A 22,972-nucleotide genomic window follows, 5' to 3' on the forward strand; every position below is an offset into this window, starting at 1 on the left:
TAACATTGTATAAACTGGAAAGGATGTAGTTAGTCGGTTGTTGATCAAAGCGTCTAGTTCCTCGATTAAGTGTGTTTGTCCGTGCACTTTAATTGAATTGTGTCTCTCTATATTTTCTTTCAACACTTTTCTGGGTAATCCCTCTATTGCATTCTAAAAGAAAGGTATGAGGAGTAAAAATAAGAGATTCGGAATGTTTTTCTTCGGAAAGAGTATCCAACTCGGCTCTTCAAGTGAAGAACAATTTTGCGTCTATAACAACTGCTAAGCATTTTCCTACACAAAATCAGCAGACCATCATCAAATTCTTAAAACTAAATACATCAACCTGAACTCAAACGCCGCACAATATACTTTTCTAAACCTAAGGTTAATTTAAAGTAAGAGGTCCGTTGACAGTACGTAACCTTGGCCTTTTTCGAAATATTAAGGAGAAAATATTAAAAAAAAATAAATAATCTCATAAAAAATTATTTAACATTTAATTAGTCTTAGAAACAAGGACTACTGCACCGCCTTTGGTTTAGTGGCGTCTTATAAATTCTACAGGGCCGGTAGGCCCTTGTAGATATGACTTGACACCCTTTTGTAACGTTAAAGCAAAATTCACATGCTTTTACTAAATTTCCTATGGAAATTAACATGGCGTTTTTCGTGATTTACCCCCACTTCGAACAGAAAAACTACAGCGAAGTTACTTTTCGGAATACTCTTGAATTAACAATTTAGTATTCAAGGTGTGCTATCGGATAGTTTAATTTAAATCAATTAACTCTAAGTATGTTAATTTTAGTTAATTCTGAAAGTACGTCAAAAATTACTTTTTGGTCAGACTATCTAGCAGTAGACGCTGACAAATTACTTTCATCCGAGCTTGAGCACCTTTATATGTATTTTCTAATTAACTGTAGCACCCTTAATAAGAAATACGTCGTTATCAGGTCGAATTTTCGTCTAGAAAAGTAATTCAGGTAAATGATTACAGTTAACAGAGGTTTTTATATCATTTAAAGTAAGTTTTTGAACGTTCTTTACGGCCAAGGCTTAAGATGTATTTTAGTTTGTCTATGTAATATAGTCTTTATAGTGTCTTTCCCCTTAAAGATAAAAAAGCTAATTTCCAGCTCTGTATTACAAAAATACGCAGTCTGCTTCGTTTTCTGCTACCAACAAATATAGGAGGTATACAGGGTTTCATTATTTGTTAATCTCACTAAAATGCTACTAATTGTGAAGATGTGTGATATATTTCCTTAAACTAAACCAATGTAGAGGAATTTCCATGTTTACATCAGCACAGATTCTCTCAACGTAACCACGTTGGAAACGATTCGTTAAAACAATTTTTTTCCTGGTGAAACAGTCCGTATATGATATTACGTTTTATAAATTATTTGTTACCAAGAGTGGATTGTTTAATTTAGAAATATAAGTAACAGTGGTGCTGGTTAATCCAGGAGAACATTGTCTTTACGTAATTAGTCAAATAAATTCCATGTGCAGATTTTTTCAACGTAACCACGTGGGAAACAGAGGGTTACGTTCGCTATTTTCACAGTCCTTATTGCCGTTTTTTTATATGTCAGAATTGCTATGAATTGTTTAGGTATTTGATTTAATTACTGGTATTTAAGCGAAACTATGGAATCACATCATTCATTAACATTGTAACCTTTGTAGTGATCCGTTGTAACCAGGCTTGGAAATAAGGTTTATTTCTGAACTAGTACTCCGGACCAGAGACCCCTGATGTCTTAAATATGAAACTGGTCCCGGGACCAGTGACCCTTCCCCTATTTATTTTTCTACTGGTCCCAGGACTTGTGGTCGTTCTCTCTTCTAAAAAATCTCTCTCGGCTTAGGGTTGTATACACAACTGGACTCCTGGAGTCGAAATTTATGTTAAAATGAAAATAATTAAAGAGGTCCCATATCAATTTTTAATAAAAGTAGGAATTAATAAACTAGTCATTGGGACCAGTGACCCTCACGTTTTGAATAAAAAAAAGTGGTCCAAGCTATTAATTAACTGGTTAGACCTGTAAACCTGTCTTATTTCCTAGCCTGGTTGTAACGGGCTCCCCGGTACAACATATTTAATTGTTAATCTTCACGTTACCGCAAATTTAGCACGGGGCACGATAAAAATTGAACGCCATGTGTTGGAACTAATCAAAAACTCATCTAAACATTAAAATTAAGGTTAATAATTTTTTGAAGCTCAATTTATAAGCTAAATCAATACTGTCAAACCACAATCCTTCATTAATTTCAACATAATTAAGTATAATTAGGGTGAATTTAAACATAAAATATACATATTTTGGATAAAAACTCGAATAAATTTTAAATGGACTACTTAATTAATATTTAAACTATATAGCTGTTGATAAAGCCTCGTATTTCTATTTCACACTTAATCAAGATAAACTTTAATTAAAGGTTTATCCGGATTAAGTTTAATTTAAAGTTTATCCTGATTAAGTTTAATTAAAGGTTTATCCGGATTAAGTTTAATTAAAGGTTTTTCCGGATTAAGTTTAATTAAAGGTTTATCCTGATTAAGTTTAATTAAAGGTTTATCCGGATTAAGTTTAATTAAAGGTTTATCCGGATTAAGTTTAATTAAAGGTTTATCCGGATTAAGTTTAATTAAAGGTTTATCCGGATTAAGTTTAATTAAAGGTTTATCCGGATTAAGTTTAATTTAAACTTAATCCGGATAAACCTTTAATTAAACTTAATCCGGATAAACCTTTAATTAAACTTAATCCGGATAAACCTTTAATTAAACTTAATCCGGATAAACCTTTAATTAAACTTAATCAGGATAAACCTTTAATTAAACTTAATCCGGAAAAACCTTTAATTAAACTTAATCCGGATAAACCTTTAATTAAACTTAATCAGGATAAACCTTAAATTAAACTTAATCCGGATAAACCTTTAATTAAACTTAATCCGGAAAAACCTTTAATTAAACTTAATCCGGATAAACCTTAAATTAAACTTAATCAGGATAAACCTTTAATTAAACTTAATCCGGAAAAACCGTTAATTAAACTTAATCCGGATAAACCTTTAATTAAACTTAATCAGGATAAACCTTAAATTAAACTTAATCAGGATAAACCTTTAATTAAACTTAATCCGGATAAATCTTTAATTAAACTTAATCCGGATAAACCTTTAATTTAACTTAATCAGGATAAACCTTTAATTAAACTTAATCAGGATAAACCTTAAATTAAACTTAATCCGGATAAACCTTTAATTAAACTTAATCAGGATAAACCTTTAATTAAACTTAATCCGGAAAAACCTTTAATTAAACTTAATCCGGAAAAACCTTTAATTAAACTTAATCAGGATAAACCTTTAATTAAACTTAATCCGGAAAAACCTTTAATTAAACTTAATCCGGATAAACCTTAAATTAAACTTAATCAGGATAAACCTTTAATTAAACTTAATCCGGATAAACCTTTAATTAAACTTAATCCGGATAAATCTTTAATTAAACTTAATCCGGATAAACCTTTAATTAAACTTAATCCGGATAAACCTTTAATTAAACTTAATCCGGATAAACCTTTAATTAAACTTAATCGAGATAAGCCTTTAAACTAAACTTAATCGAGATAAGCCTTTAAACTAAACTTACTCGAGATAAGCCTTAAACTAAACTTACTCGAGATAAGCCTTTAAATTAGACTTAATCGAGATAAGCCTTTAAATTAGACTTAATCGAGATAAGCCTTTAAACTAGACTTAATCGAGATAAGCCTTTAAACTAGACTTAATCGAGATAAGCCTTTAAACTAGACTTAATCGAGATAAACCTTTGAACTAAACTTAATCGAGATAAACCTTTGAACTAAACTTAATCGAGATAAACCTTTGAACTAAACTTAATCGAGATAAACCTTTGAACTAAACTTAATCGAGATAAACCTTTGAACTAAACTTAATCGAGATAAACCTTTGAACTAAACTTAATCGAGATAAACCTTTAAACTAAACTTAATCGAGATAAACCTTTAAACTAAACTTAATCGAGATAAACCTTTAAACTAAGCTTAATCGAGATAAACCTTTAAACTAAACTTAATCGAGATAAGCCTTTAAACTAAACTTAATCGAGATAAGCCTTTAAACTAAACTTAATCGAGAAAAACCTTTAAACGTAAGGTGAAATTAACCCAAAACACGATTTTTTGGTGAAATTCATGGATACCTATTTATATAAAATTAAAACTACACTTATCTTTCACCCAGTCTCAATTTTCCTATTTAATCTTTACAATTAAATGAGCACTTAAGTCCATATTTAGACCCATTTCAAGTCGATATTTAGACCCATTTCAAGTCGATATTTAGACCCATTTCAAGTCGATATTTAGACCCATTTCAAGTCGATATTTAGACCCATTTCAAGTCGATATTTAGACCCATTTCAAGTCGATATTTAGACCCATTTCAAGTCGATATTTAGACCCCTTTCAAGTCGATATTTAGACCCCTTTAAAGTCGATATTTAGACCCCTTTAAAGTCGATATTAAGACCCATTTCAAGTCGATATTTAGACCCATTTCAAGTCGATATTAAGACCCATTTCAAGTCGATATTTAGACCCATTTCAAGTCGATATTTAGACCCATTTCAAGTCGATATTTAGACCCATTTCAAGTCGATATTTAGACCCATTTCAAGTCGATATTTACCCCCATTTTAAGTCCATATTTACCCCCATTTCAAGTCCATATTTACCCCCATTTCAAGTCCATATTTACCCCCATTTCAAGTCCATATTTACCCCCATTTCAAGTCAATATTTACCCCCATTTCATGTCCATATTTACCCCCATTTCATGTCCCAATTTACACCCATTTCATGTCCATATTTACCCCCATTTCAAGTCCATATTTACCCCCATATCATGTCCATATTTACCCCCATTTCATGTCCCAATTTACACCCATTTCATCTCCATATTTACCCCCATTTCATGTCCCAATTTACACCCATTTCATGTCCATATTTACCCCCATTTCATGTCCCAATTTAATTTTTTACAAAATAGATGGGATTAATGCTCATTTTACATAACCACTCAAGTTAATCAGATGTTAACGGGCGTAGATAAAATTTTAATTTAAGCCATGATGTTTGTCCCATTAGACCAAATCCAAAACCGCCAAATTGCGGTAGTTTTCAGCCGAATTGGAATTCGGTCGTAAGGCAGGCAAGCGGTTAATTACCATAGTACAATTAACTTGAAATGGGTCAATAGGGCCTTAAAACGGAGTAAATAGGGTCTTTAAATGGGTAAACAGGGACTTGAAATGGTGTATTGACCGGTTTGTTTTACACCATAAAAGTTGTGCTAAATATGGAAAAAAATAAATATTTAACAACTATTTCACTTCACTTCGTTTAATAATGTGACAGAGGTAGCGTACTTTTTCCATACTTTTAACACCATTAAACTACGTAATATAGAAGTTCAACAGATTGCCTAACAAAGATGTTAAAAACCACTGTAAATGGTGCATAAATGCCTAATATTTCCTTAATACTTGCAAATAATATTAGCAAATGGCGTGAATTGATCATAAAAATGGAGTTAAAGTACACCCTAAATGATGTCTTTTTTGGCACCGGAAAAAACAGCATATATGGTGTTTGAATGCACCGTTATATTTTAGAGTGAAAATGTATGACGGTGAAGCAAACATGATTATTCAAAATTTAATTACATTAAGACTGAAGTGACAGATATTATAAAAAACCGTCTTGGTTTGGACCAAGGCCGAAAAAACAAACGATATGTTTAGGTTTATCAACTGACTGAAGTTTCAGATATTGAAATTTTTTTCTAGTTATTTTTATCCACTCAATCCTTAATCAATATTTAATTCAATCAACTGATTTTACAGTTAATCGATCTAGTCCCTCTAAATTAATTGAAAAAATTACATATCTACGCTTTTTCAAGAACAATTACATTTTCCGAAAACAGTTTATCATGAAATTAATTATTTTGAAGGGATTTCGTGTCGATGCTTACTAACTTGTAAGCACCTTGACCAACATAGTTTTAATTGTTGCTGGCTTGACAAATTTTCAAGTTTGCACCAAAAGAAGTTTAAATCTGTTTTAAGTTGTTGATAAGATGGTCGTTTACAGTGAATGTCGTCTACTTAAGACAAAGCAACAAAGTTTATCCTGTGTGGTTAAGGGTAAAGATCACATAAACAGAAATACTTCTCAGTACCAATGACTTGTTATATTCATTTCCCGCGGAGATAATATGGTTAAACACATCATTCATTACTAGTTATGCCAAGAAGGTCACATTTAACTCCGACACCCCCTCCCTTCCTCTATTTTCCCAATATATTGCATTTTATAATCACCAGTGGTTCCAGTGTATGGGTCATCTGAGCCGTCGCAACACACTATATTATATTACCATATAGATCGAAACCTTTTCACATTAGTAAACGGTACATGACACTCCGGACTTGCCCGCCAACCTTATTAACCTAACACTATAAAACATTCGTGTACATGAATGGTTATGGTTATGGCTTGACACTCGCTAGCGCCCGAACGACCGATCACTCAGTGTAATCGGTGTACAGTACATTTGTAAGTGAGTTTGGAAATTACATACAGAGAAACTAAAACACAGGTGTGATCCCGCCATTGGGGTGTTTTCTCTCTTTCATTTTCTCGCTCGCTTAGAAGCACCGCTATAGGCAGTGCTAGTTGACTAGCCTCCTGCCCGTAGTGAACTTTGGCACCGTCTGGCGATGACCCTTGGTGCGAGGGAGAATACACCCCAATGGTGGCCTCGCCCCTGTGTTTTCCGAAATGATTTTTACGCTTGCTAAAATGATTACACGTAATACGTAACCGGTGTAAAGTAGGGGGGTGATGTTTCAAATGAAGACTGAGTTATGACCAAGAAATTCTAAAGTATGGAAATGGAAGTTCCAGGGCAACTTTACCTTCATAGAGGCGACAATAGAAATGTAGCATTTCGATATACGAAATTTAATGTATAAATTCGCGCAACACCCTGGTTTGGCATCAATTAAATATTTACATTTTCCATTCGAGTCATGCCAAAGTTCGCTTGCTCTTTTCAGACATCCAGTAGAACATTTCAAATATTCAATACTGATCCCTCAACACGTACTCCCTTCTAAATAATAAATTTCATGATAAAATGTTTTCGGAAAATGTAATTGTTCTTGAAAAAGCGTAGATATGTAATTTTTTCAATTAATTTAGAGGGACTAGATCGATTAACAGTAAAATCAGTTGATTGAATTAAATATTGATTAAGGATTGAGTGGATAAAAATAACTAGAAAAAAATTTCAATATCTGAACTTCAGTCAATTGATAAACCTCAAACATTTCGTTTGTTTTTTCGGCCTTGGTCCAAACCAAGACGGTTTTTTATAATACCATTTGTGGCATGCTGGAGTACTAATTATAAACAATATTTATTGTTCCACTTGAATATTTAGTTTCTATATTCAGTTTCCTGATCACCTGATCACCAAAAATGTAACGTCGTATATTTTAAACACGTCACAAGTGTTTTGAAAAATTGCGCTGTCAATCGAAAACAATAGAAGCTAGGACGATGTTACAGTTATATTATTTTTAGTTATGAATAGTATCGAAAGTAAATTTAAACGTTTAGTACTCTTCGTATTCTTGTTAAAACATTTTCAACACTCCCATAAAGTGTCATTTTTAAAACTCATCAAATTAAAGTCGTTAAGCCTAAATGCATTTCTAAAAAGTCTGTATCATATTTAGTGTGCAAATATTCCATATCGGAGAAACAGAAACCGGAAAACACCTGACGCCCTCTACTGATTTGCTGGAGTCCCACCTCATATTTTAACTTGCGTGAAAAAGTTTGGTCCTGAACGTTAGACTCAAAATAGAAATTTGAATATTTTTGTGAGGAAAGTCACCCTTAATAACATTTTTTAAATTCAAATGTACAACTCTAAAGGTTGGATATAGGTGGGAGTTCTTTTATATGTAGCTTCTTGCTGCAAAAAGTAAAAAATATAATTTCAGTTCGTTACACCAAGAACGGATTCATGCTGATAAGAGCATAGGGCAATAGATTTATCCTCTGGTACCATCCTCGCATACTTGGTTGAGAAGATTCGTCTGCTAATATTTATGTCACGTGACTAAAAGCGTTCATTTCTATAATCTATATAGTTGCTGCAGACCGTCATAGATGGCGGAATGAAGTGACGCGAACCTACACCAAGTATGCTAGGACGGGGACAGAATATCTCGTACCCTATGTTCTGAGCATGAATCCGTTCTTGGTTACACATAATCAAGTGAATCAATGAAGGAGTGGAAAGTTTGAGACTACACTCCAGCCTTTGAAAAGTATAAACTTGAACTTATAATAATAATAATAATAATAATAATAATAATAATAATAATAATAATAATTCTTTAATGTACACAGCAACAATACAAAAGTACCTACAAGGTTGTGCACAGTATAAAATTATATTATGTTAAAACCAGAAAAAGAAACAAAACTTTCCAATATGGAATTCGTCCGCAGGGGATAAAATAAACTATATATGTTAAAATTAAGTATACATTAAGATAACTCTAAATAACTAAAATTATCTTAAGATATTACGTAAAAGTACCATCGATTTTAGTTTTCTTTAAGTTGAGAACACCATTAAACAAGTCTAAAGAGTTACCAAAGTCGTTATAATTAGTCATCATCCTATTTAGTGGGTTGACTTTCAAGTTCTTGTAAAATAGTAAACGACTTCTAGTGTTACAGTTCGATACATTAAAGCTTATCTGATCCAAAATATCCGTACAGGTATTTTTATAATTTATGATTTTAGACAAAAATATTATGTCAAGTTTTAATAAAACCAACTGTAGTCTTTCTAGTTGTAATGACAGTAGCACTTCGTCGTAATGGTAAGATTTCAGATTCGTGAAATACGTCTTATAGTAAAAGATAAATTTTCTTTGTACCGACTCCAATTTTTCTAGATTAGTTTTACAAGTCTGGCTATAGCTTAAGGAACCGAATGTCAAAATAGGACGAACAATAGTTTTGAATAGTAGTAAAAAACAGGAGTGTGAGCGGATCTCTCGTGATATGCTCAAGGCCCCTCCTAGCGTTCTGCGTGCCCGTGTAGAGGTATAGTCCACGTGATCCGTGAATAAGAGTTTATGGTCAAAGATTACCCCCAGGTCGGAAATACTCGTTTCGCGATCAAGTAGTTTATCATTGAGCTTATAGTCAAACAAAATGGGACTGTACTTTCGTGTGTAGGTAATTATTTTTGTTTTGGTTTCGTTTATTGGAATGTTATTGGAATTACACCATCTTTGAATATTTAGTAGGTCATTCTGGAGAGTTTCGCAATTTTTGATATCTGATATTGATAATGCGCACTTTATGTCGTCGGCGAATTGATATAGTTTAGAGTTAGATACGTAGCTTGGAATATCAGCGATGTATATGTTAAACAATAGCGGACCCAGTGCGGAGCCCTGAGGTACTCCACAGGTAACATCGAAAAAGATGTCAGAAAAATGGTTGTTGCATTTTATGAAGTTTTTGCGGCCTTTCAAGTAGCTTTGAATCCATAGTAGTAAAGGGCCAGATAAACCCATAGCGGATAATTTCTTAAGTGTTAGTTGGTGTGACACTCTATCAAAGGCTTTAGAGAGGTCTAAGTAAACCACATCAACCTGCCCAGAATTTTTTGTCAAAGGTTCTACGAAGCTAAGGAAAGATAAATGATTGGTGTCCACTGAGCGTCCCTTTACGAACCCGTTTTGAGTTGCAGGGAGATTTGGGGTGAACCATTTATAGAGGTACCCATGAATTATGTAGTCGAATACCAGTGCCAAGGAGCTAAGAATAGATACTGGACGGTAATTATATAAAAAATTAACATGAATAAAATATAATTACAGAAATGGCAATTATCTTGATTTAACCGATATACGTATCCAGTTCCATATCTCTGAGAGCCCACTCCAAACTTGTTTGTTTCGAAGCGTACCAGATTTCACCGATCAAGGTCAAGATGGACAGCATCATCAAAGCCCCGAACGCTATAAACATGACGCTTATATCATGGAAGGTCGTCTTCGAAAATTCCATATTTTTTTTTGAATCAAATATCTCGAGCACCGTTGTTGGTTCAAAAGGTAATTCGCTCGGACTCTATGTCCAGATTCCCAATAATGCATAACTCTGCAGTCAGAGTAGCAGACTTACATTACCAATGAGTCAGAAAGAGTCCCAAGCACCTGGCGTCAGTGGCGTCGCCAGGTTCTCGAATTTGGGAGGGCTTAAGCCCTCGCTAAAGTATTGTGTTGCCAATTTTTCAAAACACCATACCTTTATCATGACACTCTCTTGTTTATAAGGCGAATATTAGAGTAATAAAATAAGGAAAAGTAATTAAGGACTGAAAGCACTGTTTTATCACAAAAGCTTTCGCATCACACAAATTAATTTTATTACCGTTAAAATGTTTGAATATAACTTGACATTGACTATATCAGAACTAGACTAAACTCGAGTGTGACTAGTAGGCGTGGTTAATTGAGGGGGGGGCAGTTAATGGCAAAGTTTCAATTATTCGATTCAGTGATCCTAGGTACTTTAGTAGGTAGAGGACGGGGAGAAATTATTTTTTAGACCTTGCTTCGGAAGCCAGGCGATTGAGGCGAAATGGGGAAAATGTTGCCCTCAGTGCTCGGGACGGTCTAGGTATAGCTATGCGATAGAAAAATCGTGAAAATAGTCTGTTACGACTGTATACATACGCTCTAGAGGATATAAATATGAAATAGTGTTTCTATGTTTATTTCACTTTCATATAGTAAAAACTTCAATTCACCCCAACTGAATAATTAGGAGAGGCTTTCGGTTAATATAAGGGGGCGCTTTTAAGAAATTTAAGAGGGGCTTCAGAGAATTTTCAGGGGGCTCAAGCGCCTTCAAAAAGCCCCTGGCGACGCCACTGCTGAGGCTGGCGTTTCATTGAAATGGCTTTAATGAGCGTGCTAACCCGCTTTCCTTTGACAACACTTATTAGAAGACCCTGACGTGTATAATCGCTTAGCAAAAGAACCGAACAACATTCAAATATCAACTGACTGTCATCTCATCGTGAAAGACCAAGGAGGGAAAATCCGACACCGAAACCGAGTCCTTATTTCGGTTTTAAACTATAGATATTATAACAAAATAATAACCTTTGTATGTGTTTACCACTATATTAACATAGCAGACAATGGGGGCAATTCTCTTACTTTTTAAGCGAGTTATCGCAAGTGGTAACTATCGTCTAAACGGTTGGTGGCAACCTTGTGCATTCTATGAGAGCGCGATATCTAAATAGGTGATTAGTCATAGGTGTCATTGAACCTTGAACGAAAAGTGGCGAAGTCTCGCGAACAAAATGCTCTTTTCACCCGTTACGTTTGGAAAGAATCTATAATTTGTCTTATGTTAACGCTGTCGAATATCAGTGCATGCTGTTTCACGTTTAGGTTGAACAAGGTGACCCAAGAGCTGGGCTCATAATTTTGGCCACATCGTACCGAACTCAACAGTCGTACAGAAAATTTGAGTGAATAGCCCCTCGATGCGCTACTTTAAAGTTTGATATAATGATTACTAGTAATCCTAACTTCAATGCACTTACTTCTGTTGTAATTATAATAGTGCGACACAAATAGAAAACTTTAGTGATTACCCTCTCCATGCGCACCCTTTAACAGTGCAAAAACGATTAATCGTAACGCATAAGTAACCCTAAATTGAAGTACAGAAAAACAGACTGATTGGTCCCTCAATGCACTATCTTTCAAAGTGCTAAAATCATTACCCGTACCGTAAATCTGAGTGAATATCCCCTCGATGCGCTATCTTCAACTGTGATAAAATGATTGCCCGTAATCTGTACATCAATAATTTACTTTCTTTTATACTTGTAATTGTGCGACACAAACAGAAAACTTGAGTGAGTAGCCCCACGATGCGCAGCCTTTAAAGTGCTAAATTAATTACCAGTAACGCGTACCTAAACCTTAATTGAAGTACAGAAAATCTGAGTGATTAGCCCTCGTTTCCCTGACCTAAAAATTAATTATCTGGGCCGTAATCCTTACTTTCATAAATTGACCTATGTTAAAATTGTACTATACTATATTAAATATATAAAGATACTATATACTTTCTTTTACTTTTAAAATTATTCTCCCTTTCTTGAGAAACGCACGTAACTTCTGGGATAGTGATGAACACCGACATAAGACCATTCTAAATATACCATCTGTATATACTTGCTTTTGCATTTAAAGTTAAACTCGATTTCTTTGAATGTTGAAATAGGGGAGCGGGGTTGAATGCGTGAATTCCTTATTGTCGACGGGTGACAGAAATTTTAAAGGGAGAGTTTAACACCATCCATTATATTAAAGCAATCCAATAATCGTTTTAGATATATCGAGAAAGCGTAAAACGCAATTCCCTATCATTAAGCTCACTTGTAAGTGCAATGCTTAAACTTACTAATATACGGGATTTACGAGAGGTATTTCTGTGGGCGCTGCCATAACCTGTCGGCGGCCTTTAGTTAGTGGCTGACATTCCTTGTCGTCGAACGCGATCCGTAGCCTTGGCAGAACAACTCTCCGAAAAGGGGGCGGTAACCTCGTAAGTCCCGTATAATCCCCATCCATGTAAAATAAACGAACGAAAAATATCACCTCTCATTCACTGTCCCTTCAACGACGAACCAAACATTTTACTACTACTACTACTACGAGAATGACAACAGGTCAGGTCATACTAAGAACCTCATCGTAGATGTACATCATACGATGTGGCTAAAAACTGATACTTTAAAGCATAGCGCGGCTCCTGTGGATCCCCTAAAAGTTGACTTTCCTTACGAACTCCAGTTTTGGCTTGGCGAAGCTAGAGGCATTTGTGGGCGGGATTTATACGTGCATGTATAAATCCCGCCCACTAGCCTTTGCCAAGCCAAACCCGGAGCTCAGGAGGAAAGTCCCCATGTAGGGGATCCACAGGAGCCGCGCTATGCTTTAAGTTACAGTTTAGGTTTCCCGCGTTGTTGTTTTTGAGAAAATAGAGCCTCCAGTTCCCAACTTACGATATATATGTTCCTTCATAACCTTTGGAATATTTTACCTCGTGTTTATGACATTTTTGATGAAAGTTGACGCGTTATTTGACATTGATATAGTGTCAAACATCGATAAAAAAGGGTTTTTCCCGTAATGTAGTGCCTTTTTCTGTTTGTAACCATGAAGACAAAAATATTCCAGATGAGTTAGAGTGCTGATAAAAACTGCGTTTCCCTTGTTGAAGATAGAGTTCAGGTCATGGAATTTATTCCATCTTCTTCTCTTTTCTTTAAAGATATCCGGGCGGGCAACCTTTAAATGGATTTTTTTTTGTACACAACATAGCATTTTCCAAATTCATTTTAAGATAGGTTGGCATGATAATGTTTTATGGATTTTGGTCTATGCATCCTTTTGGACTTCAGAAAACGAGTTTTTAATTTACCTCTAAAGCCTTGCCAAATGTAAAAATGAGGATAACAAGGATTATGATATCTCCCTACCCTCACTTCAAAGAAACACCGAATTTAATGTGGCACTAAACTTGAAGCTACTTTATACCTTAACATAATCGTGGCTGGCTACATCACCATGTAAAAGAATACGCAAGTCCGGGTATTTCAATATATCGTCGAAGTTATTTATGTTGCGATCGATGTGGACCGTCAATTTCGTCAACAGGTTGGCCTTAAAGTTTTCTGCCAAAATAAAACAACCGACGAAATAGATCACAAATATAAGTCTCTTGGTAGTTTCGCATTTGTTAGCCAAAATAAGAGGAACCAGTCGTAATCCGGGCACAAATCGACTGGCATACGCAAACAAGTGATACCAAAGTTTGAAATTGAACAAGATGAGGAAAAGATTAATAAAAATCCACACCTAAAAAGTAAATAATAAACCTAAAATGTATAAATGGTTCTTTTCTGCCCATTGTTATATGAAATTCTGGAACGCAGAATTCAAGTCGTATTCATCCACTTGCTGACCAATAATGAAAATTGTAGAACAAAATACCTGAGGATGAAAGACTTCAAGGACTCCGGTCAATGATATTTGGTATTCGGCTTCGCGGAAATATGAAAGCATGTTGTGTTCTGTGTACCAAAATGGGTGCGTGCAAGTTTCATTTTCTGTTTTTATTGAAGGAATGAGTAATGTAAATATGAGAGTTCACAATAACGGGGTGCACAGCACCCCGTAGGAATAACATGGGGTTATCACCCCGACGGCTTTTTCAGGAGCATTTTATGCCGCGAGTCGGAGGTCTAAGCACGGGTAGGGATACATCGCCTCCCGTCGAATTTCGATAGATGGGGTGAACGGGGTGTAGAAATCCCCTAGAAATAATGGACTTTTTACGGCGATACCCTCGGAACCCTAAACCGTGCTTTTATATATGGAAAATCAAAAATTTCAACGCCGTGATAATTCTTCGCAAATACCGATAGCATTTTATCAGTCAACAACATAAAATCGCCCCCCAATTCGAACGAGGAACCCAAGAGAGCGAAAATTTCCCCCGGGAATTTGGTGTATCCATAAGCGGTAGCGTGAAAAGTTTATTTCTCGAGATTATAAATCGATTGTTTATCTATTGAAATGGAACTAATATAGTAAAGGCTGGAAGAATGGTTTTCAGATATTGCGACGGGGCTCTGTAAAATTACAGACTTATGTGAAAAGTCTTATTGACCCCTGGGGTGAACGGGGTGTAGAAATCCCGTGGAAATAACATGGGGTTATCACCCTGACGGCAGATTTCTACCGTCGATTTCAAGTGATCAGTTAACATGAGGATCACTGGGAGACCCTCGAAATTTTATATTAATTCTTAGCAACAAGGGGTATAAAAGGAGCATAAAGTTTCGGGTTATATTTATTCTCTCGTGGGTCTTTAAACGGATTCGAAATATATGTAAGTATAGGAGAATTTCTTTGTAAGGCTGAAACTTATCCTAATTTTTTTTTATTTCTTAAAAAGTGGTGGTATACCGATCAATAAACTGTCCGATATTCGATCGCCCCCTCCCCTGAAGTAACATGGATAACCCTATTCTAAGGAGATGTGTTTTAGAAGTGAATTTTCTACGGGCTAATAACGAATTCGTAATAAAAGAATTAGCGTATTATATAGTTGAAACAGGCGAAAACGGCACGTTTGTTTTCAAGCCGCCATTCCCATATGGTGAACTCAGCTTGAAGGACCGCCGATTAAATGGTTGGGTTTCGCGGAATATTTGCGCTCTAAATTGGAACGACGGGGAATACGAATTCAAGGACTTTATCAGCATTATAAGAGGGTTATCGGGGAAAGCTGATATCTTTTGGACGAAGGGCTTGGAGAAGTCGATCTTTCTTTCGAAATCTATCGATGACACCGTGGGAAATGCCGAGACTCTCGGCTGCCCCAAATTAAGTGGTTCTTCAAAAGAGCCCCCACCATCGAACTGTATTTACCATAGAAATACACACTATTGCTGCCTTTCAAAAGCTTTCAGATTAAATTTATGGTTGAAAAAATTTGATTGTGTGCATTTAACTTCAAAATAAAAATTTTATTCGAACTTGTGTGTTTTATTAAGTGGATAGAAATAGTATAAATAGCGTTCTGGATTTATGGGAAGTATCATTCTAACTTGACCTGCCGAAAAGTATCATCATTATAAAGTGAATACGGAAATAACTATGGAATCAGGAAAGCCTACCATCTGTAGAATCGTTTATACAGTGACGTTAGGGTTAATAGCCCCTAATTTCCTTTTAACATTTAAAATATTTGAAACGATAATTCGGAAATACCATCAAACATGGCACAACGGAATCTTTCTCGATGAACCAGCCGGACAGATAAGGGTTGATCTTCCTTACCACGTGAATTTAGAAAACATCAAGAAAAATGGACTGAAAAAGAGCCAGGAATACATTACAGTAAATTTCCCAAACTACTATATGTTATCGCTGTCTCTATATAGTATTTATTTATTTTTTATTTCTTTTTATTTTTATTTTTATTTTTTTTTCTTAAGGTGCAGAAAATTCCCTTACCGGTGGAAGGGGAGGTGGAAATGGCCCAAATCCTCAACTTCTTGGGGTTTGAAGTTACCCTTCCATTACCAGTGGTCCCCCCGCCGATATTGGAGAGTTCTCTTCAACCTGATATTTCAACATCTGATCTACCATTCTCCCAACCCATTCCATACACCCCGACTATCGCAACCGTACCGTCTCTACCATCCCCCTCAACTCATGAAATCCAGGGTGTGGAGACTTTAAACGAGCCGTCGTTTGTACCCGAATTAAGTTCCGTCAGCCAGAGGAAAAGACCCCAGTCTGCAGGGTTGGATGGACCTAAAAAGAAAAGGAGGACGAAGCCCATCATCGAGACGGACGTATTACAAAGTCAAATCAACCTCGATGAGATTATGGCTCAGATATTGGCTGATCCTGACGAGGATTAAATGTTTTTATAATAATAATAATAAATGAAATAAAAAGATAAGAAAATATATTCACCCTCCCTTTTTCATTTCTCAACTAAGCATACATTTTAACTTCAGAGATAAGATGGAACAAAATCTCGAGAGTTCCAAGTGGTTCGGGGAATATACCCCCCTGGCCCTTCCATTTGTTAATCAAGCATACATTTTAACTCCGAAGATATACGTGACGAGATCTCAATAGTCTCAAAGTGGTTCGAGGAGAAGTCGGTATATAAACCCCGAAATATTCTTAAATATATTACTCCGAGTTGCACCCTCCTTAAACGTAGTACTATTTCTTTAAATTAGAATGTTTCTGTGTAACACTTGTGATAAGCGGCATAAGAGTAAAAACGCGTTGTTGAAACACGTGTGCAAGCAGCATGACGATGTTAAATGCCATATTTGTGATAAAAAATTTAAGAGAAAATATACGCTGGACAGACACGTCCGCGAACAGCATGGCAATATTAAATATTCGCGTGTAACGTGTGGGAGAAGTTTCGCACGTAAAGCTCGTCTTAACCGTCACTCCCAGATACACAGTCGGAATCCGCTACCATCACATCGAAGGTCTAACGTCTCTACCCAACCTAATGATTCGTCGTCAGAGGATTATCCTATGATGTTATCTCCGGAAGAGCCCACCGATGATACTTTATTCTCTAACAATGCCGAGGAGATGTTAGCTCTGGGCGATGCCGTTCTTAGCGCTAGATATACCCCGCCGAATGTTCAAACCGACTTCGAACTCTTTATTACCCCTCTAATCCTCAGTTTAATTAAGTATCTGAGCGATCAATTGTTTAAAAGAAAGGGGATAAAGTGGAATCTATTGATTCGAGTGCGTTATACTAAAGTATTAGACGACGGTACAGAAGTTGAACACATCCCGTTCATCCGAAGCACAACGCGGACGACTCTATTAGAGGATCGGTTTCGAGATCAGATAAGCGAATGTATTCAACAAATTACAACTCTGATGGAGGAGTTTCAGGAGTTGGGGAGTAATTGGGTGATAGATAGGATTTTATATCTCCAAGTAGACGTAATCAAGTATTTACCTCTAGTCGCGGGTTCCTTTATAAACACCCCGAAAGTAATAACTGCCACGCGTAGTGTGCTCAACATCAAATCTAACGACGCGATGTGTATTAAATGGGCATGCTTGGCTCGCTTACACCCCGCTGTTCAAAACCCCAATCAAGTATCCAAATATGAGCCATATGAAAATGAACTAAATTGCTCGGACATAAGTTTCCCCTATACCCTCGACCCCATTACAATGAAGAAATTTGAAGTGAAAAATAATCTCTCGATTAACATATTCGCATGGGAGGACGGTGTGTTTCCGCGCTACGTGAGTGAAGAGGTGGTGAGTGAGGAGAGGGAAATTGACCTTTTACTTTTAACCGATGGTGAGAAGAAACATTATTGTCTCATTCGAAGTCTCAGTCGACTTTTATCACGTTTCACAAAACACAACGGTAAAATCTATATCTGCCGACGATGTCTCCATAGATTCTCGGGATTAAACGCGAAACGAAATCATACCGAACATGTTAAACATTGCTCGATTCATAAACCTCAGCGAATTAAAATGCCACATAAAAAACCAATTCTATCCTTTGATAAGTTTGAATGGATGCAAAAGGTAAATTACTATTTTTTATGATTTTAAATTCTTTCGGTATATCTTACCCATTATCATCAAATATATAGTGTCCATTTATAATATACGCTGATTTCGAGAGTATATTAAATCGTTATCAGACTTGTGCAAATAACGAGACTCTTTCCTCAACCACCAAACTCTCGGAACACATCGCCTGTGGATTCAGCTACGTCGTGATTGGAATGAATGGTACATCACCAAATTCTTATCTTTAATCAAATAATATCTAACGATAATCTCTAGGAGAGCCCAGGGCACCCGTAGCGTATAGGGGGACTGATGCCGTAGAAATTTTCCTTCAAAGTTTGCTGATGGAAGCTGAAACTATCGGTGAAGCTCTACAAGAAAACATCCCTATGGATCTAACACCCGCTGAATTGGCGGCTAGTAAGAGCGCGACTCATTGCTACCTCTGCTCTCAGATTCTGACTATCAAAGACTATGGCGTGAATGATCATTGCCATCTAACAGATGAGTTTAAAAATATTATCAAGACTTCTCTTATTCAGTATTTAATTTCCTTTTATTTTAAGCCGTTATCGCGGTCGTGCGCATAACTCCTGTAATCTAAAAATGCGGTTAGGGAAACACATTCCCGTGGTTCTACACAATTTGTCAAAGTAAGTAATCATCCCACCTGGACGCGGGTACTTAAACAATTATTAATTACCCTTTCTATTTGAAGGTACGATTCTCATCTGATCCTCCAAAAAATCGGTCTGTTCAAGGAGGATAATATATCGGTCATCCCGAATAATACCGAAACTTACATCAGTATAGGGCTAGGGAAGTTACAGTTTATTGATTCAATGAGGTTTATGAGTGCGTCCCTAGACACCCTAGTTCAAAATTTAGCCACATGCGGAATCGACAAATTTAAAATCCTGAGTGCGTCGTATAACCCCGAACAAGTAGGGTTAGCCCTCAAGAAGTTGTCTTTCCCTTACGATTATATGGATTCGATGGACCGTTTCGAGGAGACCGAACTCCCGCCAAAGGAGGCATTTTACAATGCCCTAACCGACGAGCATATCACCGATGAAAACTATCAGCACGCTCGCGATGTCTGGGAAAAATTCGGAATTAAAAATCTAGGTACTTTTAACTTTGTAAGAGAGGGTTCCACTTCCTATATTATAAGCTAATGGAAATTTACAGGCGATCTACACGATACGTATGTGCAAATTGACACACTACAATTGGCGTGTGTGTTTGAGGAATTCAGGGCTATGTGCCTGGATGTCTACCGATTAGACCCCGCCCATTCCTATACCGGACCTGGCTTGGCTTGGCAGGCAGCTCTCTTGATGACAAAAGTAAAACTGGATTTACTTTTAGACCCTGATATGCATCTGTTCATCGGTAATCAAATAAACATAAACAATATTTTTACGATATTTACCGATTTCAATATTAAGAAAGGGGAATACGTGGCGGTGTAAGTCTGATTTCCAATCGTTTCGTCGAGGCTAATAACAAGTATTTAGCCGACTATGATCCAAACAAGTCCAGTAATTACATCATCTATCTAGACCTGAATAATTTATATGGTATTTTCTAACTCATATAAAACCCTACAAATTCTTAATAAGCTAGCAATATATTGTTTTCGTACCCATAAAACTAGGTACCGTTATGAAGGACTATCTGCCTATGAATAACTTGCAATGGATTGACGATAATGATCTTCTGACTTACACCGAAAATACTATTCTAAACACGCCAGACGATTCTCCGAACGGGTACATTCTCGAGGTTGATTTAGAGTACCCGAGGGAATTACACCGTTCCCATAATTGCCTCCCACTCGGGCCGGAGACGCGGAGAATAACCACCGATATGTTTTCCCCGTACTACAAAAACCTTATGGAGAAGAATGGACTTCCTATAAAAGATACTTTGCCTAAACTAGTTCCGAGTCTAGAAACCAAACTCAACTACGTGATCCATTATAGGAACCTGAAATATTACATTTCCAAGGGGTTGAAATTAGTCACAGTACATAAGGTTTTACGCTTTGGGCAAGGTCCTTGGCTTAGTCCGTATATAGACCTAAATACAGAGAAGAGAAAGTTGGCTACCAATACATTTCAGAAAGATTTTTTCAAACTCATGAATAATAGGTAACCTATCTACTAATCATGTGTTTAATTATCTTCGACTTATTTAAAATCTCTCCAGCGTATTTGGGAAAACAATGGAAAACCTTCGAAATCGGATAGATTTCCACCTCGTGCAAACCGAGGATATGGCGGTTAAGAAAGCTTCCTCCCCAGCGTTCGAAAAATTCATAATGTATCATAATGACTTGGTTGGAATCCAGATGATGAAGAAGACATTGACGTTAAATCGACCTATATACACCGGCTTCTCTATATTGCATCTCTCTAAGCTATTTCTCTATAGATTTCACTATGATTTTATCAAAGTGAAATACGGTGATAAGGCCATACTACAATTCACTGATACCGGTCTTTTTATCTATCACCCTATCCATGTTTTTATCCCCCCATACGCTAACTTAGACTTTCATTCACAAATAGTCTCATGTACAATATCAAAACCGAGGATCTGTACGCTGACTTTAAGGAGCACGGGGATCAGTTTGATTTCTCTGGATACCCTAAATCACACCCCCTTTTCAGTGATGCTAATAAAAAAGTGTTGGGCAAGATGAAAGACGAAATGGACGGAGTTCCAATAAAGGGTACTATTAGGTTCATTGCTGATGTTAATTGAAATTAACCTTTACACTCTAGAGTTTGTAGGGCTCAGACCGAAGCTCTATTCCATTCTTTCTGGATCTGGAGAGAAGAAGACGGCAAAGGGGGTCTGTCGTCGCGTTGTGAAGCGGGACATCCATCATTCGGATTATCGCGAATGTTTATTCGGTGCGAAGGAGACAACATGCGTCATGAAAAGGATTGTTAGCGTTCATCATGATCTGTACACCGTCAGACAAACCAAGAAGGCCTTATCGGCTTGTGGCAACAAGAAATACATCCTTCCAGACGGAATTAAAACACTCGCTTACGGCCACCATTTCATCGACACATTTAATAGAAAATGTAGAGCTCTAGAGTCGGAAGATGAAAACAAAATTTGAAAAATAAACTTTATTTTGAAAAACATGGTATAAAATATGACGACAAGCCAAAGCTATCGAAAAACATACGTAATTTAAATGGAAAATAAAATGTTTTAAGATAGATTTATTGAGAAATTCTTGTACATATATTCGGCAATCATACGATCATTAACATTTTTATTATATCAAACATTTTAACTCCCCTACATCTATACAATGAAAAGTAAACGCAATACCCGCCACAAGTTTGACTTAATTCCCCCTGTAGTTGGCGTGAATTAAACGTAACAGTTAGGCTATTTCGCTCTACAAAATCATTAAATTTAAATAAATCCGGAGGATTTCCATAGCTTTCAAAGAATTCAGTATTTTTTCTTCTTGAAATATATATGGCCGTCCAATGTTTTCCTTTCCCTTTTGAGGTGTCAGTATTCACAATGTACAGAGAGGGGAACGTTTTAACAGTCTTTGGTAGTTTATCCGCCGCAAAAATACCCCTAAACAGATTTTTAGCGTATGGGTCGCGCCTTAATATTCTCTCAAGTTGTTGAGAGTCCATTATGAGCTTTGATCAAATAAAACAGCTCGGTTTTTGTCAATTTCAATCAAAGATTGGAATTCGGAATAGTAAACGACGGCAATTGTAGCCGGTAGCGCTTCGGCAAATATTAACTCCAATCGGACACTACCGTTCTTTATAAAGTTGAAACTTTCAGTCGAACTACCATTCAGGTCGGGGGTCAAGTCGAATACGAAAAGAGCATTACCATTGGCGAACTCGTCACGGTCAATGAAATTACCCTCGTCGATATTCCATTGTCCGGTTTGAAGAAAGAGATTGGCGTACGATCTCATACATAGGTTATCCTTAAAGTTGGGGTTTAAGGGTTTATGGGGTACGCTAACCCCATCAACGGATAAGGTGATTTGAGTCACCGCTTCATTTTAAAAATTAAAAGGCGACATTTTATAATCACCCAAAAACGCGTTCTGGTCTACAAATCCAATTACAACTTTATTCGGTTGTTGACCGCTAAATAAATTGTCTTTGACTGCTATTTTACTTCCTTGAGATATGGAAAACGTATTACATTCCGTACGTGTTATGGGGTATTTCATCGTGGCCAATTCCAGGGTTTTGGCGTGTGATATCATAATCTCAGGGGTTAGTTTAACTCTTCTTATGAATAACGAAGCGTGGGTAAATATAACTTTCGCTTTAATTCCATCCGCATGTAAGCAGAATTCGTTGGGACTTTTGATAAATTTAAAATTCACATCGACCAGATTGGGGATGAAGCGATTTTGCTGGCATATATCGGCGTGTACGACACCGATCAAGTCTATAACCCCATTTTGGGCGAATTTACTCCGTTTCTCAAACCCTTCATTTTCGAAAAAGTCGTCAAAATGCCCTGCCGTATCTTTGTAGAATAGTGCCCCGGTCAAAAAACTCTTTTTCGCTGGACCACCAAATGTCAATAGCGTTTGAATCATGCTCTTGAATGCGTATTGTT

At 36.4% G+C, this 22,972-nt stretch overlaps 2 protein-coding genes and 1 long non-coding RNA gene across 7 annotated transcripts; all 3 read left to right on the plus strand.

The window, feature by feature from the left end:
• Positions 1-705: 705 nt before the first annotated feature.
• On the plus strand, positions 706-1,564 carry LOC149587272 (uncharacterized). Of its 2 annotated transcripts, XR_016380330.1 has the most exons (4): positions 706-971; positions 1,148-1,182; positions 1,273-1,362; positions 1,425-1,564. It is a non-coding gene; the product is annotated as an uncharacterized LOC149587272 (long non-coding RNA). The 2 variants fall into 2 exon arrangements; XR_016380329.1 differs by having other exon boundaries at positions 1,148-1,362.
• Positions 1,565-14,307: 12,743 nt separating this feature from the next.
• Positions 14,308-16,719, plus strand: LOC149587273 (uncharacterized). The gene is made up of 3 exons (XM_089863737.1): positions 14,308-15,128; positions 15,195-16,141; positions 16,240-16,719. Exons 2-3 carry the CDS (start codon positions 15,899-15,901, stop codon positions 16,669-16,671), a joined length of 675 nt encoding a protein of 224 aa, XP_089719863.1. The 5' UTR covers positions 14,308-15,128; positions 15,195-15,898; the 3' UTR covers positions 16,672-16,719.
• Positions 16,720-16,950: 231 nt separating this feature from the next.
• Positions 16,951-21,578, plus strand: LOC149587274 (uncharacterized). 4 transcript variants are annotated; one of them, XM_089863736.1, is made up of 11 exons: positions 16,951-18,346; positions 18,415-18,556; positions 18,611-18,838; positions 18,900-18,987; positions 19,053-19,462; positions 19,526-19,729; positions 19,786-19,917; positions 19,995-20,490; positions 20,549-20,838; positions 20,911-21,074; positions 21,127-21,578. In XM_089863736.1, exons 1-10 carry the CDS (start codon positions 17,003-17,005, stop codon positions 21,042-21,044), a joined length of 3,468 nt encoding a protein of 1,155 aa, XP_089719862.1. In that variant the 5' UTR covers positions 16,951-17,002; the 3' UTR covers positions 21,045-21,074; positions 21,127-21,578. The 4 variants fall into 4 exon arrangements, with proteins under 4 accessions (XP_089719862.1, XP_089719861.1, XP_089719859.1 ...); XM_089863735.1 differs by having other exon boundaries at positions 19,053-19,084; positions 19,148-19,462; positions 20,549-21,074; XM_089863733.1 differs by having other exon boundaries at positions 20,549-21,074.
• The last annotated feature ends 1,394 nt before the right edge of the window (positions 21,579-22,972 follow it).

This window comes from Phalangium opilio, unplaced genomic scaffold (genome assembly GCF_054372755.1).
Source record: "Phalangium opilio isolate 3A_F unplaced genomic scaffold, DU_Popi_V2 ptg001170l_1, whole genome shotgun sequence".
Taxonomy (NCBI): domain Eukaryota; kingdom Metazoa; phylum Arthropoda; class Arachnida; order Opiliones; family Phalangiidae; genus Phalangium; species Phalangium opilio.

Excerpts from the sequence above, each read along its gene's own strand:
- LOC149587273 (XM_089863737.1), top strand. The coding sequence starts at position 15,899 with ATGGAATCAGGAAAGCCTACCATCTGTAGAATCGTTTATACAGTGACG. Across the intron at positions 16,142-16,239 it reads AGAGCCAGGAATACATTACA|GTGCAGAAAATTCCCTTACC; the intron begins GTAAATTTCCCA and ends TTTTTTCTTAAG.
- LOC149587274 (XM_089863733.1), top strand. The coding sequence starts at position 17,003 with ATGTTTCTGTGTAACACTTGTGATAAGCGGCATAAGAGTAAAAACGCG. Across the intron at positions 18,988-19,052 it reads GTTCTACACAATTTGTCAAA|GTACGATTCTCATCTGATCC; the intron begins GTAAGTAATCAT and ends TTCTATTTGAAG. Across the intron at positions 20,491-20,548 it reads TTCAAACTCATGAATAATAG|CGTATTTGGGAAAACAATGG; the intron begins GTAACCTATCTA and ends AAATCTCTCCAG.